This window comes from Trachypithecus francoisi, unplaced genomic scaffold (assembly GCF_009764315.1).
Source record: "Trachypithecus francoisi isolate TF-2019V2 unplaced genomic scaffold, Tfra_2.0 Lachesis_group0, whole genome shotgun sequence".
Classification (NCBI taxonomy): Eukaryota; Metazoa; Chordata; class Mammalia; order Primates; family Cercopithecidae; genus Trachypithecus; species Trachypithecus francoisi.
Window position 1 is genome coordinate 18,182,262 of NW_022681453.1, and position 16,484 is coordinate 18,198,745.

Below are 16,484 nucleotides of genomic sequence, written 5' to 3' on the forward strand. Positions count from 1 at the left end.
CGCCTCCCGGGCTTACGCCATTCTCCTGCCTCAGCCTCCGGAGTAGCTGGGACGACAGGCGCCCGCCACCTCGCCCGGCTAGTTTTTTGTATTTTTTTAGTAGAGATGGGGTTTCACCGTGTTAGCCAGGATGGTCTCGATCTCCTGACCTCATGATCCGCCCGCCTCGGCCTCCCAAAGTGCTGGGATTACAGGCTTGAGCCACCGCACCCGGCCGAGCCCAGCTAATTTTTAAAAATTTTTTATTTTGTAGAGACATGGGCAGGGGCAGGGTGGCCATCTTACCCAGGCTGGTCTCGTGAGCTCAAGCGATCCTGCTGCATCAGCCTCCCAAAGTGTTGGGATTACAGGCATTAGCCACTGTGCCCAGCCCCCAGTTTTTCAGTATAGGTATGTCCCACACAATAGTTGAAACACTTTCATACTAAAAACTCATTCATGATCTGAATTCAAAATTGGGTGTTCTGTATTTTATCCGTGTGGATTAGACATTGCTCTGCAGCAGACCCCTGCAGAGGAGTGAGAAAAAAGTCCCCATCTTGGCTGAGGCCTGGAAGCCCCTTCATCTATTTAGCATCCAAGCCCCCCAACCCCTGTGGCCAACTCTTCTCTAAAATCTTTGCTGGTTTTCAGCCTTCTCACCTGGGGGGAAAGGCTTTCTCCTCTTAGTTTGCTCATCTGTGGTATGGAGATACACTAGTACCTACCCCAGAGATTGTGGTGAGGACTCAGCCAGGTGAGTGCGGAGTGAGCAGAGTGTTGGGAGGAGAGAGAGCACTGCGGTGGGAAGGCAGGGACACATGTGCTCTGGTGGTTACAGGTTATAATTCTGTCCACATGAGAAGATTGCGAAGGTCACACTGACCAGGGTGAAAATGAATTTGGGCCTAAGCTTGAGCGGATTCACAAAAATGAAGTTTGGCCTATGGCTCCAGTTTAAGCAGCTGTGGCCTCAAGCTCCTCTGGGCCAGGAGGGAGCCGTTGCTGCGCTTGTGGTCACGGCTTCTTGGAATAACAGGACTGGGTCCTCCAGTGCCCGGTAGGGACACTGGCCGGGTGCTCACTCATAGCTCCAGGCAGAGGACCTGTCAGGCCCTGGTGGTCTGACCAGACCACCAGATTCACCTCCCCACTAAACCAGCATCCCTGATCTGTCTTCTTCCCTCCAGGGTCCTGGCTTTCAGGCTCTGGGAGGGTGTTTGTTTTGCTTTTTTTTTTTTTTTTTTTCTGAGACAGAGTCTTGCTCCGTTGCCCAGGCTGGGGTGCGGTGGCACAATCTTGGCTCACTGCAACCTCCGCTTCTTGGGGACAAGCAATTATCCTGCCTCAGCCTCCCAAGTAGCTGGGATTACACCATGCCTGGCTAATTTTTTTGTATTTTTAGTAGAGACGGGGTTTCACCATGTTGGCCAGGCTGGTCTCGAACTCCTGACCTCAAGTGATCTGCCCGCCTCGGCCTCCCAAAGTGCTAGGATTACAGGCGTGAACCACCGCACCCAGCCTGTTTGGCTTGTCCTTAAAAGACAGCTTTTTGAGATGATATGAGACAAAGTATGTCAAGGGCCTGGCACCTGTTAACTGGTGGAAGCAAGTATCATGCCATGTGGTTGCCAGGGACCTGGGCTACCATGGTTTTGACCCCCAGCAGAGCACTAAGTGAGACTCTGAGGTCTTGGCCAACTGTCTTCATAGCTACCCAGTCCTCACCCCCAGGCTGATACAGTGGATGGGAACCATTTGAAGTGAAAATATGAACATTATTTAATAACTGATCTTCTGTAATAAACCATTTGAAAATATTTTACAAGGAATCACACACACGGTATTTTACAAAGTTTCTTTTTTGTCGCTGTTGTTTTTCCGACTTGTCTGTACAAAATAGAGCAACATAAAAAGGGCAGAGAAAAGGAAATGGCCCCCCATTCCCCCAACCCAAGGTGAGGGGCAGCCAGGTCGGGTGGGTAATGAGAAGGATTAGACCCAGCTGGGGGTTAGACAGCTACCTGATGGGGATTGTTTTGTCTGTTTTTCTGTTTTTTAAACTTAAAATATATATTTTTCTGTATATGTTTATTTTTATATTCTCCATTGAGCACCTGACTACACTACAGTTACACGCACGCCCCTGAAGGACACAGCTGGCATCCAGGCCAGGTGCACATGGACACCTACCCTGGCACCGGCAGTGGGCATGGACCATACACACACACTGAGAAAGTGACAAGCAACATGGCATTAATTAACGAAGCCATTAATTAATGCATCACCCTCCCCCCTCCTCCCAGTCCATCTGAGCCCCATCACTACATCCCCTTGCCCTCAGTTCCCCACTGGCCCCCAGGCTGGGATGCCTTTGGGGGAAATGACCAGAATGAATGAAGAGCTGTGCCCAGGCCCCACCTCTGTGTGTGCACAGAGCGTGTGTGTATGTGTGTTCAGCAGGGGAGGGGCAGTTTGCCCTCCTATGAGCAGGGAGTGTCTTTGTGGAAGTGGAGGGAGATAGGGAGTGGGCACTGGCCTGAGTGTGTAAGGGCCAGATTGGGGGAAGGATGGCCCAGCCAGGAGAGACCAAGTCACCCCTGCTAAGGCAAAGGGTGATGTCTGGTGGGGGTTCCTCTGCCGAAAGGTGCAGGCAGTGGCATGTGGTCCCACTGAGGGCCTGACACTAGTGAGAAATGGTTACAATGCGCACCTGGAGAGGTGAGGGACACTTGGAGGACACTGGTGGTTAGGGGTGGGACAGAGGATTCTTCACCCCCTGCCCCAGCATTTGGCACTGTTTGACATTCAGCTTTAGAGATGGGAGGACCAGCCAGGCTGCAGCTCAGATTAGAGGCAGGTGGTAAGCAGGAGATGGAGTGTGCAGGTGCCAACCCTCCCACCAACCCCTCGCCCTGTGTAAGGCTTTGTAAGCCCCATCCCACCCCATAGTGTGTGTGTTTGTGCGTGTGCCCAGTGGGGTATGTCTGAGTCCAGTTTCCGTCCTCAAGGTTCCAGGTGTATATAGTGTCTGAACTGATATCACTGACTATCCTGACACCCAGTCGGCTTGGGGATGTGGCTGTAGGCCTCAAAGGGGGAGGAGCCCATGGGGGCTGCCCCAGAGCCTCTCTCCTGCTAGGATTTAAGCTGGGAGGCACAGGCTTCAAACTGGCCATCTCACCTTCCTCCACTATTCTCACAGAAACCAAGTTTGGGCTTGAGTGGGGCAGAGAGGCCGGGTCAGGAGTCCAGCTGAGGCAGGGTCCCCCCCACACATAAGGAGCCTCTAGGCCGGGCAGCAGCAGAGGCCTGGTTTTGGCACCAGTGCGTGTGGCCTCCCTGTCCCATCCCACTGGGGGGTAGCCCAGCAGGGAAGAAGGGTCTGGGGACACTTGAACAGATCAGAGGTGAGACGTGATTTGGGTGCCAAAGACCTGCGGCATCTGGCTTTGGGACTCCCCATCCCAAGGCGCAGACCACTCTCAGGGCCTGGCCAGCTCAGGTCCTTCAGTGAGGGAGGGACGAGGCCCTAAGGAGGGGAGTGTAGGGCAGGAGGGTGGGAAAGGCGAAGAAGTCAGGTGGGGTGGGGTGGGATGGGGCGGGGCTCTCAGAGGCGGCGAGAGGCGTGGATGAGGACTTGAGGCTGCGGCCGGGGCGGCAGGCCCAGGAGGAGCAGCAGCTGCAGGGAGACCAGGACGCCCAGCGACGGCGGGAAGGAGGCCCCGCGGCCACAGTCTGAGGTATCTTCCTGCAGGGAGAGACAAGGAGCTGGTCGGCCTGGGCGCGCGCAAGGCCGAGGGACTTCGGGTCCACCGCCCCCTCTCCTCACCGTCGCGTTGTAGTCGAAGCAGATGTGCGGGCCTCTCCGGTATCGCGGTCTCTGCACTAGCTCACACTGCTCCGGGCCGTCAGCTGGGCATGGGTGGGGAGTCAAGGAGGCGGCGGCGGCAGGGAGAGGGCGCGCGGGGCGTAAGGGCAGCGGGCGGCGGGGAGGGCGGGGGCAGGATACAGTGCGTCTCCTTCTGCAGCAGCCGGCCAGCCTCGCACTGGCTGCACAGCGGCTTCTCGGCCACCACGAAGAGAAGGTTGGTGTTGGTCAGTCTCTGCGCGTGAAACAGCCTGCGGGCAGCCAGGAAAGGCGGGCGTTGAGCTTGCCCCGCCACTGACCCGCCGCCGTACTGCAGCCCCGCTCCTTCCATCCTCCCGAGCGTCTCGCCGCATTCACAGGCTCCGCCCTTGGCCTTTGGTCCCGCCCCACTGCCGCACCTGGAGCAGTTTCCGCAGTCGATGATGGCGTTGTAGGAGGCGTTTACCGAGCCGAAGTAGTACTGGGTCTGTTTCATGACGCAGCTGCTCTCGCGCGTCTCGGGGCTCCCCTCGGCCTCCGCGGGGTCTGCGAGGGCCCAGAGCGCCTCAGCTCCGCCCACAGACCCGGGCAAGGTCTCCGTCCTCCCTCAGTCGTAGGCCCCACCCTCCCCTTGGAGTCGTCTTTGCTCAGACTGGGGACCGGACTTGAGGCGCCTCCAAAGCCCTACCTACCTGCTTGGAACCAACTGTGGTAGATGAGGCCGTAGAGAAGCTGCTGGAACAGGGACCTGCAGGGCACGGAGAGGCGAGTGCAGGTGGTCAGCAGAGAACGATGCCGTGCCCTACTTCTCTTCCGAGCCCTACTGACCAGGGAACACTTCTCTACCCACCTCCCGCTCACGACTCACCAGGCGGCAGCAGAGGTCCACCAGGCCAGGTTAAGGAAGTCTGCAACGGTGGGCTGCAGTGGAGAGAGGGTCGTGGACTGCCACTGCTGCCCCTCGCCCTAGGTCACCCCCAGCTCTATCAAATGTCAGAGGTAGGGGGTCATCTGTGGGCAGGTCTCCCAGCCCCCCCAGCTCCAGTCCAGGCATCTCTGGGGACTCACCACAAAGACACCCCGGGGTGCAGCACCCAGGTTGCCAGGGGGCTGAGGGGCACAGGCTGCCTGATAGTCATAGGACTCCTTGCGGGTGTAGAAGGAGTTATTGTAGAGTGCCAGCATCAGGTTGGCATCCACCTCACTGAAGAACCTGCCCACCTGAGAATGCCAGGAGAAAGCCATGGTCACAGGGCTGGCAGTGCTACACCCCTAGAAGGCAAGGCTCAAATCCCTACTCTCTTCTTCCACTCTCTTCCTGATCCTCACCTGGTCCCACTGATGGTTCTGGTTGGACAGCACCAGGAATCCTCCATCATCAATGAGGACACAGAGTAAGTCCTAAGATGTAGGGAATGGGGAGGAAAATGGAGAGGGGCTGGGCCCCAGACCTTCCACCCCAGGCAGTCCAGTGGTTCAGAGTTGGGGGGCATCACTCCCCCAGTCCTGGAAAGGCTGTGAAGTCAGGGTGGGGATGTTGAGACCCACAGGCCAAGGGATGTGCTGGGAGTCGCAGCTGGGACTAGGAAGTCTGGAAGTGGGATAAGCTAGGGTCCAGAGTAGGTTCAGGGCACACACACCTCATTGTTAACCTCGCAGTCCATCTCACAGTGGCTGTTGGGGCCGCACTGCTGGGCAGAGAGTGAGGACCATAAGTCACCCACCAGTTTTCCTCCCTCCCATCACCTTTCATACATCCTGTTCCCCAGGCCATCTGCAGCTGCCCCTGCCTCCGTGTAGGTGTTGGAACCAGAGCGGAGGGTTGGTAGGAGTTCCAGGGGACTCCAGGAAGGGCACTGCTGGGTTACTGCTCCCGCCCCTGCCCAAATACCTGCTGAGGCTGGTCTTGGTGGGTACGGTTGCTGGCTAGCACCTTGAACTTCTCAGCCCAAGCTTCTAGGTCCAGCTTGACGCCCACCACTTTGGGGGAGAGCAAGGGACCATCAGTGCTACCTGCCCAGGCAGTACCCTATCCATTGCCTGTTTCCCCGCCCCTGTCCCAAGCATTCACCTGCTGGCCTCAGTGTGCGCCTGCCTAGGCTGAGCTCCACAGCTGTGCTGACGAGGATGCCCACGGTGTCATTCTCCAGCTCCAGAGGCCTCAACAGGGCTGGGGGTTGGGTGGGGAAGTCAGGAGTGGGGTCTGGCAGCCACACTGACCACTCTATGCTGGGTCCTACAAACCCAGGAGTCCAATCCAGGGATGACTCCAGCCCAAGCACCCAGCACTCAGGACAGTGTTTGGCACAGTCTATCCCTCTCTTCACATCTGCCCTGCCCTCAGGCAGCCTTGTGTTGGAGAGGGGCCTCAGAGAGCAGAGCCCAGTTCTCTGAGCAGACAGGGAAGCTTGAGGCTCCCTGCCTGCTACTGGGCACACTGGGGGGACACTCACCATCCTGGTGTGGGGGCTTGAAGACATAACCATGGTTATCCAAGCTGCGGCGGTAGAAGCTGGCATTGAAGGGCTCAGGGTTCTCTGTCCAGTCCTCAGCTGCCCTGGAGCACCCAAGAGGCAGATTGGTAGGTAAGGGGTGGCTCGTCGGGGACAGTGGTCTCCACAGGTGCAAGGAGGCCTCTGGGCAGAATAGATGCAGGCTCCCTGGCAGGGGCAGGGTGTGGGTAGTGGGATAGGTCACTTACTTGTTGGGGAAGACTCGGGTGATGCCACCGTCTGTGGCAGCGAACACGGCCAGTAGGCTGTACCTGGGGGTGACAGGGGGGTGGGGTCACAGGCCTGCCTTCTGCTGGGCAAGGCCAGGGCCTCCAGGCCCATCCCAGCCTTCTGCCCCCACAGGCTGGGTGATGCCTACGTGTTGAGATCCTGGTCCCTCCACACACGCTCTACCAGCTGCTGCGTGATGCCCGTGTCCAAGATCAGGTTGTGCAGAAGGAAGTTGTTGCCTGGAACAGGAGGGGAGGGGCTGGGGGTGGGGGTGTCTTCTTGCAGCTCCCTGTCCACTCTCGCCCCCACCCTCAAGGCTCCACCAGGAGCCTCCTCCATGACCTGGCCGAGGCCCAGCCCTTAGCTTGTGCCTGCTTCTTTCCACACCTCCCCGGCCTCTGGGTTCCTCTGGGCTGGCCCCATGCTGCCTGGGCACTGCCCAGAGCCAGCTGCTCTGCTAGACACTCACACTGCTTGGAGTCTGGAGTCACTTTCTCCATGAGCTCAATAAAGTTTTTCAGGAACTCGGTGTTGTTGTCTGAAGCATTCAGGTCCTTGCAGTACTCTCTAGGGATGGGGAGGGGCAAGAAGAGTGGGCTTAGGGGGCTGGACAGGGCAATGGGGTCAAGGCTTCCCAACAGGCCCACCTGGCCATTCACTGAGAAGCCCAGGCCTCAGGGAGGGGCATGTGGGTTCTTCCTGGCTGCAGCTGCTACATGCCTGGCAGGCTGCTGGGGTCTGAGTCGGGGCAGAGCTGACACAAGAATGAGGGTCTACTTCCTCCATTCAGGCAGCTTCTTTCTCCTGGGCATGGCTCTACAGAGCCTCCCATCTCCCCAGTGTAGCTGGACCCAGATAGTGCACCTGGGAAGCCCCAGGAAATGCCTGGCGGCCAGCTCATCCACCTGTATGCCCTAGAGCATTCCCGTGGGCACCAGGTGGGACCCGGGTACAAACACTGGCTTTTTGTCAGCCTAAGACCCCACCCTGCCTCTTCCTGGCTGTGTGCCTTTAAGTAACTCACTCGCACTCTCTGATACTCACTTTTTTCATCATAGCACAGAGGGTGTCAGGAAGTCAGTGGGAACATGTGGGTCCTTGGACTGGCTGTTCCCTCTGCCTAGAATGCTCCTCCCCTCAAGACCCTCACTGCATTCAGGCTCTGGGTCTAGAGAACATGGGGCTGTGGGGCGTGAGGGGGTCTGCTTGGGCTTGCTGCCTAGGAAGTCTTGGGAGCAATCCCTCTACTCTGATAGGTGGAGCTCTCTCTCTTGCCCGACCCCTCATTCATACCTCTGCTCATACCAGGGACTGCTTCATTGTCCTATATGGCACTAACTATGGAGTTTTTGAACATGTGCCACTTTCCCAGGCTGTGGTAGGGCTCGTGGCTTGGTAAGGGCACATGGAACTGGGTCTCAGGCCCCACTCACTCCTTGGCCCCCAGGGCTTTTGTGCAGTGTACAGCCTGCACCTCTGTGCCTAGAGGCCACACTGGACACACCCAGGGTGACACCCACACGACTGTGCTTGAGATACACCAAGTCACTTGCAGACTCTCCTGTACACACAGTATGCACATTCACATTTGTGGGGTACTTCATTCACTCACCCTCCACATATTTATTGAGCTCTCCCGAGCCACAGACACAGAAATGACAAAAACAAATAGGGTCCCTGCCCTCAAGAGAGCTTTCTTGGGGTCACGTGGGCCACACAGGCTTTTTCACACCTTCCCACATTCACTAACGCACAGAGCCACCCCCACATTTATGCTCAGACTCTTACATACGTACATGGTGACTCACAAATACACACATTACTACAAAGAATCACAGAGAAACTGGGTGCATGCACATACGTGCACACACAAAGGTGAGGCATGTCCAGAGCCCCCGTGTGCTGCCTTCCAGTGCCCCTGGGGACTCTATCAGCTGCATCCACCCACCTGCCCTCATCCCAAGCTGGGTCATGGAAGGGCTTCAGCACCCAGGGGACCTGGCCTCCCCAGATGTGGGCCAAAGGCAGAGGGTGTGTGCATGAGAACGTGTATGTGCACATTGAGCGTGCACTCCTGCATGGTCCAGGCCTGGGCCTGCTCTGGGCCCTGACTCCTCATCTGCTGAAGCAGCTCCTTAAAGCCCCTGCCCTCCTCCCCCGATCCCCCAAGTGAAGTACCACTTCTAGACCTGGCACTGCCGACAGGGGCTCTGGCTGGCTCGGCCCCCAGACCCACATGAACACCGACTGACACAGGACAACGATGGGGTGTGGGGTTGGGGGGATGGGCAGGACACCACAAACCAGAGCAGCAGTTGCCTGGCAAGGGGTGGGCATGCCACAGACAGCCACCCCAGGGCGGGAAGGGCTCCTGCCTCGTTGCCTGGGAGGGCAGAGAAAGTCAGCAGATGAGTCTGGAGCCTTCTTGCCCCGGCTTGGTGGGAGCTAGGGCCGTGAGGCCGCCGGCCACTGCTGCCTGGTGCGGTACATGGCCTGGGTATGCACACAGCCGTGCATACCGGGCAATGTATGGGGGCCGGGGCATGACACTGCACAGAACACAGTCACACAGAGCTCCAGGCAGCAGTGCAGGAGGTGGGGCCGGGGCAGTCAGGGTAGGAGAGGACACCTCAGCAAGGCCACACGCAAGCTACCTGGGAGCAATGAAAACATGTCCTTCAGACTCAAAGCTGCTGGGGAGCAGGAACTCAAAATCTGCAACAGAAACGGGGGGTTATCCGGCGGGGGCTGGGGAGGTGGGAGGCCGGGGGGCTCAGAGCTGACGGGGCTGGAAGGACAGGGGAGAGGGGGGCTGGAGGGAGGGGGAGACACCAGCAAAGAGGAAACCCGCCATTTCCATGTCCAGGAGCCAAAGAGAAGGGACGGGCAGGGAGGGTAGAGGGCCTGTGGAGACTACAGCATCGCAGGAGGAGGGCAGTTATAGCCAATATGTTGCCCGGGCCTGGTCCTCTGTTGGCAGTGAGTCCCTTGGCGTGGCTGTATATGCTTCCATACGGCTGTATAGCACATATACACGGACACACACACACACATATATATACACACACTGCTATATATATGCATGGTCTGGGGGAGGCGCCAGTCTCGCTCTTATCACATCCATAATGGAAAAAACCGCATGCTGAGCTTCCTTCGCCTCCAAAGAGACTTTGAGGAAGGGAATTGGCTTTTGGCTGCGGATTTTTATCTCTCTTTCTTTGCTGCAGCTGTTTGCGTTTTGGTAGGTCTTGCTTTTGTTGTGTGTCAGGCATCAACATGGCCAAACCGAGGGGGTTTCTCACGGGCACAAACAGTCCAACCAGAGACGGGCGGGGACAGCTGAGGGTACGCTGCAGTGCATTGTGGGGGGGGCTAGTGGTCCTCCCTGGGCCAGGAGGTGAAGGGAGACCCTTAAAGTGCCAGGGACTGTTCCCACAGTGTGGGAAGAAAGTCTGGGGAGCTGGAAGGAGTGATGCTGGAACCTGTGTACCTGCTTCCCTTGGCTGAGGGCGTGGAGACGGGCTGGGTCTCCATCCTTACTAAACTTGTCTGGGCTCCAGGCAGCCATGGGGGATGCTAGGGCTCCAGAGAGGTCATAGGGCTGCTGTTGAGGTATCACCAATTGGGCCTGTGCCTTGGGCTTATGAGCTGTGCATGTGTGTGTGAGTGAGCATGCATGCATTGAGTGTGTGTGTGCATGCCCGAGTGTGACTATCTCTGTATGGTGTATGGGTTTGAGAGTGAACCTGAGGATGTGGCCGCTGGGGCTCCTCTATGGCCTTTCCCTGCCCAGCTGGACTGGCCACCTTGCTGGTCTGCACCTGGGAGGGGTCCCTCTGCTCTTGGCCTCACTGTGGGTGGTCCACCTTCTTAGCCTGTCTCCACTTCTGAGCTCTCTTTTGCTCCCAGGGCTTTTTTTTTTTTTTTTTTTGAGACGGAGTCTCGCTCTGTCGCCCAGGCTGGAGTGCAGTGGCCAGATCTCCGCTCACTGCAAGCTCCGCCTCCTGGGTTCACGCCATTCTCCTGCCTCAGCCTCCCGAGTAGCTGGGACTACAAGCGCCGCCACCTCGCCCGGCTAGGTTTTTGTATTTTTTAGTAGAGACGGGGTTTCACCGGGTTAGCCAGGATGGTCTCGATCTCCTGACCTCGTGATCCGCCCGTCTCGGCCTCCCAAAGTGCTGGGATTACAGGCTTGAGCCACCGCGCCCGGCCATCTCCCAGGGCTTTATTTGTATAGAAGAGGGATTGTCCCTGCTCTCAAATACTCCCACAATGCACTGCAAGATTCTGGGGAGGGGGCACTTGGGGTGCTTGGAGGGGCTGGGCAGTCACTGGTTGGACTGTTCCTTCTGATAGGACTGTGAGGCAGGGTTTGGACACAAGCCGATGGGGAAGGGGTTAGGGGAAGAGGAGGAGGAGGAAAAAGAAAAAGGAGGGCGAATGAGCAGGGAAGGGGACTATGCTATGTTGTCATTGTTACCAGGGCCCTGCATTTCTGGGGTCACTGGGTGGGATGTGGTAGGGTGGGGAGAAAAAGACAACTCAAGCCAGTGGGAGTGGCACATCCCCCACCCCCGCCCAGGCCATTGGAGGTGGCTCTGGCCCCTTTATCCCCTTTGCCCCTGGGCTTCTTGGGTGCCCCTGCTTCCAGGTCATGGGGACATCCCCCTGTGGCTCTCCATGCCCCATCTGCCCAGGGGTTCCCTGGGAGAGGTGGTTCTCTGAGACCTTTGTAATGCTGTCCTCTCTCACTCCCCTTACTCTCTGCCATGGTCTAGGGGTTCACTACTGTTCACTACCCACCCTTCTAGAAGTCTTCTTGGCTTAGGCACCCCAGCGTGCCAGAACCTTTCCTTTCATACCCAGCCTGATTTCCTCCAAACGCCTTTGCTGGCTCTTGGAGTCTAGACAGATCCCATTCCATCCCTGTCCAGGCCCCTGGTCCCCAAAGCTGGCTTTATTTCCCCCAGAGAAACAGCTTTTCCATACTGCCGTGCCACCCCGGGGCTTAGCAAAGCCTCTGGGAGCAGCGGGCTGGTGGGACACGGCGACGTCAGCACCTATGTCAGTGCCCAGGAGGCGCAGGTCAGCCCTGCTCTTCAGTGGCCTAGGTGCCTGCCCTATGCTGCCCTTTGGCCCCAGCATCAGGGCGTGAGGCTTCCGAGCCTTCTGTCTCCCTTCTTGGAGGACTGCCAGCTTCTGGAGCTACTGCCAGAGATCAGAGGAGGGAGAGCTTCCTCAGAGTAGGCCGTGTGGGCTGGCCCTTTCCCACAGCTTCACATGAGCCCCACTAGGGGCTGATCTACCCCCTGCATCTCAGGCCTCCTGCCCTGCTGAGTGGGAGGTGGTGGAGAAGCATCCAGGCTGTCCCTACTGTTGAGTTGTCTTGGAGGGACAGAGAAGGTGGGGGAGGCAGGGGCCTTCCCAGAGAGAGTGAGGGGTCCAAGGAAAGGGTGTGGGCCCTGAGAACACGCTGGAGAACACCCTGCAGGCAGGGCCAGAGGCACAGGCCACTGGCTCTCATGGGGCTAAGGAATCAGAGGGAAGGCAAGAACTAGAGGAGCCAGGGGGATGCTGGGAGGGGGCCCTGGAGAGCAGGGGTTTGGCTGGTCCTGGGCAGGTAGGGGGGCAAGCAGGGGCGTGAGGGTGGGAGGGGTGGGGAGAGGAGGGTGCACTGGTTCTGAATATACTTGCCCTTCAGTTTGCTGATTGGCACTGGGACAGTCCACCAAGAGAGAAAGCGAGGAAAACAAAAACAACACAAACACAAAAACAAACGAAAAGGGGGAGGGAAAGGGGAGGGGCACAAACAATATTTTATTCAATGGCTGTTTGAATGAAAATATTGTGTCTCATCATCATATCGAAAGGAAACTTCTTGCAAAAAACGACATGAGAGAGAAAGAGAGAGCGAGAAAACTCAAAGGAGATGAGCCCCCAGTCGGCCAGGCAGGTGGGGGGCGCGCGGTGGGGCCAGAGCCCCAGCCTCCCTCCCAGTGGCCTCGGGCATGGTGGGCAGGCAGGGCCACAGGCTCTAGAGACTCTCTCAGGAGAGGCCCAGGATGAGCAGGGCATGCAGGGGTGAGCCACAGGCAGAGGACTGGGAGAGGCAGGGGAGGAAGGAGGGGGGCCAGGGAGAAAGCGGGGCAGGGGAGAGAGGAAGGGGGATGGGGAATGAAGGAGGGAGGAAAGAAGGTGAGGAGGGAGCCAGGAGGCAGAGCAGAGGGAGTGTGGGGAGTGGGACTGTGGGAGAGAGGAAGGCGGGGTGCTGGGGTGGGGAGAGTGGGAGGGAGGGAGAGTGGGAGAGAGAAAGAGAGGAGGTAAGCAGGAGAAAAAGGGAGATAGAGGAGATGCAGGGAGAAGAGAAGGAGGGAGACAGGGAAGAAGAGAGGACAGCACGTAAGGGAGGGAGGTTGGATGCAGAGGGGAGAGAGGTAGGAGGTGAGAGGAGGGGGATGAGAGGGTAAGTGGGAACTGGGTGAGGATGGATGAGGAAAGAATGGAGAGGAGGGGGCAGAGAGAGAGAGAGAGGGACCATGGGAAGGGGGCACTATAGAGGGAGAGAGCTGAACAGGAAGAGGAAGAGGGGAGGGGAGGGAGAAAGAGGGGAGAGAAGGGGAAAAGGGGGGAGGAGGGAGGAGGGGAAGGATGGGAGGAAGGGGAGGGGAAAGAGAGGGAGGAGAAGGGGAGGAAAGGAGGGGGAGAAAGGGAGGGGGGAAGGTAAGGGGAAGAAGGAAGGAATTGAGGGGAGGGGGAGGAGGTGAAGGGAAGGGAGAGGAAGTGGGGGGAGGAAAGAGGAGGGGGAAGGTAAGGGGAGGGGGGAAGGTGGGGGGAGGGGGAGAGGGTGGAGTAAGGGGAGGGGAGGGGAAAAAGGGGAAGGGGAGGGGAGAGGGAGGGGAGGAGGAATGGGGAGGAGAAGGGGAGGGAAGGGGGAGGGGAAAGGGAGGGGAGGAAGGGGGAAGGGGAGGGGAGGGGAAAGGGGGAAGGTAAGGGGAGGGGGTGTCTTCCAAGAATGCAGCCCCCAGGAGTGTGTGGGGCAGGCAGGCTAAGAAGGGAAGACACGGAGTAGGAGAAACCAAAAACAGCAACCTCAACAGAAACCATGAAAGAATGGCCTGGAACCGAATCTGAGAAAAGGCAAGCATGCAGATTTCCACAGACTTTCAAGGTGCCCCAGCCTGCGGGCACCTGAGGGTGGGCAGATTGGGCAGGAGGGACTGCCTCGCCGGCAAGTGGCGCTGGCTGTGCTGCCTGGGGCTGGCCGGGGTGCAGGGCAGAGGCAGGGTGCAGGGCGCAGGCAGGGGCCGGGCCACTTACACTTGACCTGCAGGATCTGGTCACTGAGATTGGCTTGGAGGTAGAAGGTGCTGTAGGGCGGGAGCACCAGCCCCAGGCTGAGGGGGGAGAAGCGCGGGTCACGGCTGGGGGAGGCGGGCCACACTGGCACCCCCTCTTCATGGCCTTGGAGTTGGGCAGAGGTCCCAGCTGCGGCATCCCCTCCTCCCACCACCAGGGGCTCCTCTCCCTGCTTAGCTGCGGGAGGTTCATGGTCTAGGGGCCGGCACCCTGGAGGCTCTCCACTCCTCAAACTCTCCTGGAGGCCACCAGGCAACCAGCCCCAAAGCAAATCCGCACACCATCTCCCCTCCCAGCAGCCTCTCACAACAGCCCTCTGCCCAGCCAGCCTCCCTCTGACCCACAAGGGGCAGATGCTGCCGTGAGCTGGTTACAGCGCCAGTGCTGCTGTGGGAGTGGGGTCATCAGCCCCCAGATACTCAAAGCCAGTGGAAAGCAGGGCTGGCGCAGATATGGCAGGGGGTGAGGGGTGGCAGTTGTGGGCTGGCATGGGCTGTAAGGATGCCCCGGCATTTCGGGATGGACTAGCTGTGTGGGGCACACAGAAGTCAGCCTGCACCAACCCAGCCTGACACACAAGGGACCCGCTCCGCCCTGAGGCTGTGAGGCAGGCTGAGAGCAGGCAGTGAACCTGCCAAGGTCAGTATCCTGGGTGCAGATGGCTGTAGTGATGAGGAGACTTTGGATGACCGTCCTGTGCTCTCAGACCTGCTGCTTGTTCCTTAAAGGCCAGGGAGTCTCTTGGCAGACTAAGCATCCCAGGGTGAGTAGTGAGCAGCCCTGGCCACTGGTCCCCCACTGGGATGGTGGTCACAGTGGGAGAGGGAGGAGGCAGCTGGGCTCAGATTCTGGGACCACCCCACCCTCTCTGCCGCCCAGCCCTGGCCTCACTTACCTGTAGTTAGTGCTCCTTATGGGCACCCAGGTGTAGTTCCGTGTCACCTCGTCTATGTACCTCTGGGAGAGGAGGCTGGGTCAGGTACTTGGGCTAGCAGCAGGGGGCAGTGGGGTAGGGGTGCCCACCCTGACTCCCTGGTCCCCAGCCCTGCCTTCTTACCTCATCCAAGGACTTGACCAACGTTCTGATCTGCTTGTGGCCCTTGTTGCCATCAATCATGCTCCGACGGATCTGGAAGGGCCAGAGATGTGAGGGGCAGAGCCCCTACACTCCTCGGCTCTGTCCCCCACCCCTTTTCTCCTCCTCTCCTTACCTCTTCCTTGTTCTCATCCTCCAGCTCCGCATCTAGGAAGTCCAGAGTCACAGGCTCCCGGAAGTTGGTGGTCTGTTGGAGGCAGGGCGGGGAGTCAGAAGTCCCCATTGTGGAAGGTATGGCCACCCTCCAGGTCACCCATCTGGCTCACTGGGGCTTGAGATTGGGGTGCAGCAACACGTAGCCGTTCAGGTCAATGGCAAACACATAGCCGTTGGCTCCAAGCTGGAGGCACAGATTGGGGGCTCAGGGTCTGGAGGGATGGGCTGGGGTTCCCTGGGCTCCAGAGTTCTTCCCTATTTGGTCTTCCACCACACTGAGAGATGCTGTTTGCCTGCCTTGGGCTAAAGGCCCCCCATGCCATGTGGCCCTAAGTCTGTCTCTTCAGCAAGGCCCGCAGGTGGGTTGCCCCTTGTGCACCTGCCCTTGCCAAGGCTAACCGGCATGTGGGCTGCCGCTCTGCAGTCCTCATCCTCTTCCCCTGATTCTTATGAGCTGTCAGTCAGCCTGACCTCTCTGCCTCCACCGGTCCCACAGGGCTGCTGCTTCTGTACCCCTGTGGCCGTCCTCTAGCCACTACTGCCCCTGATTTGTGCCTCCTCCTTGTTCCCATGTCAAGAGAGAGCAGCACGATGAGTGCACCCTTGGGAATCCTACCTGGGGCTTCCCTTCCAGGTGAAGGGAATTAGGAGTAAGTGAGACCTGGACCTAGCCCTTACCTCCCCCGGTCAGTTTCTTACTGTACCTGGAGGCCAATTGCCACAGCCCCTGCCCGCTCAGGGCCAAGCAGGGGCTTTAGGGGGCTCAGGCTTAATGATGCTGTTGTACATACCACACCTCTCCCCATTCCACAGGCGAAGACACAGACTCCCTGACCGCAGGCGCTGGGCCAGCCACACTGCCATCTTGCCCCTACCCTGGTTTATGATTGTTTTTCACCTTTGGGCCCTTGGCCAGAGAATTCCTTCTGCCGCCAATGTATGCCATCCCCTCCTTTCCTTTCTGCCCGGGACACTCCTGCCTATGTGCATGGGCCAAGTCTGGCCTGCCGCCCATTACTATATGGCCATGAGCTAAGAATGGTTTTGTTTTTAAATGGTTAGAAAAAACATCAAAGGAAAAATTCTATTTTGTGACATGTGAAAATTATCTGAAATTCAAATATCAGTATCCACAAATAAAATTATATTGAAACATAGCCATGCCCATTTGTTTATGTTTTGTCTGTGGCTGCTCTCACAATACAACAGTGCAACCAAATGAGAGATGGGTATTTAAGTCTGCAAAGCCTAAAATATTCAGTCTGGCCCTTTACAGAAAGTTTGCCGACCCAAGGTCACCTTGCTCTAGACCCAAGGTCACCTC

At 58.1% G+C, this 16,484-nt stretch overlaps 1 protein-coding gene and 2 long non-coding RNA genes across 5 annotated transcripts in view; 2 read left to right on the forward strand and 1 right to left on the reverse strand.

Annotated features, from left to right (window-relative positions):
* Positions 1-1,823: 1,823 nt before the first annotated feature.
* CACNA2D2 (calcium voltage-gated channel auxiliary subunit alpha2delta 2) overlaps positions 1,824-16,484 on the reverse strand; it is a 143,166-nt gene continuing 128,505 nt past the window's right edge. The window contains exons 18-38 of one of the 2 annotated variants that reach the window (XM_033208564.1): positions 15,273-15,344; positions 15,120-15,194; positions 14,966-15,037; positions 14,804-14,865; positions 13,870-13,946; positions 9,207-9,267; positions 7,022-7,119; positions 6,701-6,791; positions 6,531-6,593; positions 6,283-6,386; positions 5,901-5,999; positions 5,721-5,809; positions 5,470-5,520; positions 5,159-5,230; positions 4,898-5,050; positions 4,698-4,750; positions 4,522-4,577; positions 4,249-4,375; positions 3,992-4,101; positions 3,812-3,894; positions 1,824-3,730 (exon numbers count right to left, since the gene is read on the reverse strand). In XM_033208564.1, coding sequence (XP_033064455.1) covers positions 3,590-3,730; positions 3,812-3,894; positions 3,992-4,101; positions 4,249-4,375; positions 4,522-4,577; positions 4,698-4,750; positions 4,898-5,050; positions 5,159-5,230; positions 5,470-5,520; positions 5,721-5,809; positions 5,901-5,999; positions 6,283-6,386; positions 6,531-6,593; positions 6,701-6,791; positions 7,022-7,119; positions 9,207-9,267; positions 13,870-13,946; positions 14,804-14,865; positions 14,966-15,037; positions 15,120-15,194; positions 15,273-15,344 — 1,809 coding nt within the window. In that variant the 3' untranslated portion in view covers positions 1,824-3,589. The remainder of the gene's footprint in view (positions 3,731-3,811; positions 3,895-3,991; positions 4,102-4,248; positions 4,376-4,521; positions 4,578-4,697; positions 4,751-4,897; positions 5,051-5,158; positions 5,231-5,469; positions 5,521-5,720; positions 5,810-5,900; positions 6,000-6,282; positions 6,387-6,530; positions 6,594-6,700; positions 6,792-7,021; positions 7,120-9,206; positions 9,268-13,869; positions 13,947-14,803; positions 14,866-14,965; positions 15,038-15,119; positions 15,195-15,272; positions 15,345-16,484) is intronic. The other variant, XM_033208574.1, reaches the window with a different exon arrangement.
* On the forward strand, positions 3,614-16,308 carry LOC117082073. Its single transcript, XR_004436441.1, has 3 exons — positions 3,614-3,722; positions 15,144-15,235; positions 15,974-16,308. It is a non-coding gene; the product is annotated as an uncharacterized LOC117082073 (long non-coding RNA).
* Positions 4,258-7,081, forward strand: LOC117082078. Of its 2 annotated transcripts, none has more exons than XR_004436444.1 (3): positions 4,258-4,828; positions 5,189-5,223; positions 6,685-7,081. It is a non-coding gene; the product is annotated as an uncharacterized LOC117082078 (long non-coding RNA). The 2 variants fall into 2 exon arrangements; XR_004436446.1 differs by having other exon boundaries at positions 4,373-4,828; positions 5,189-6,410.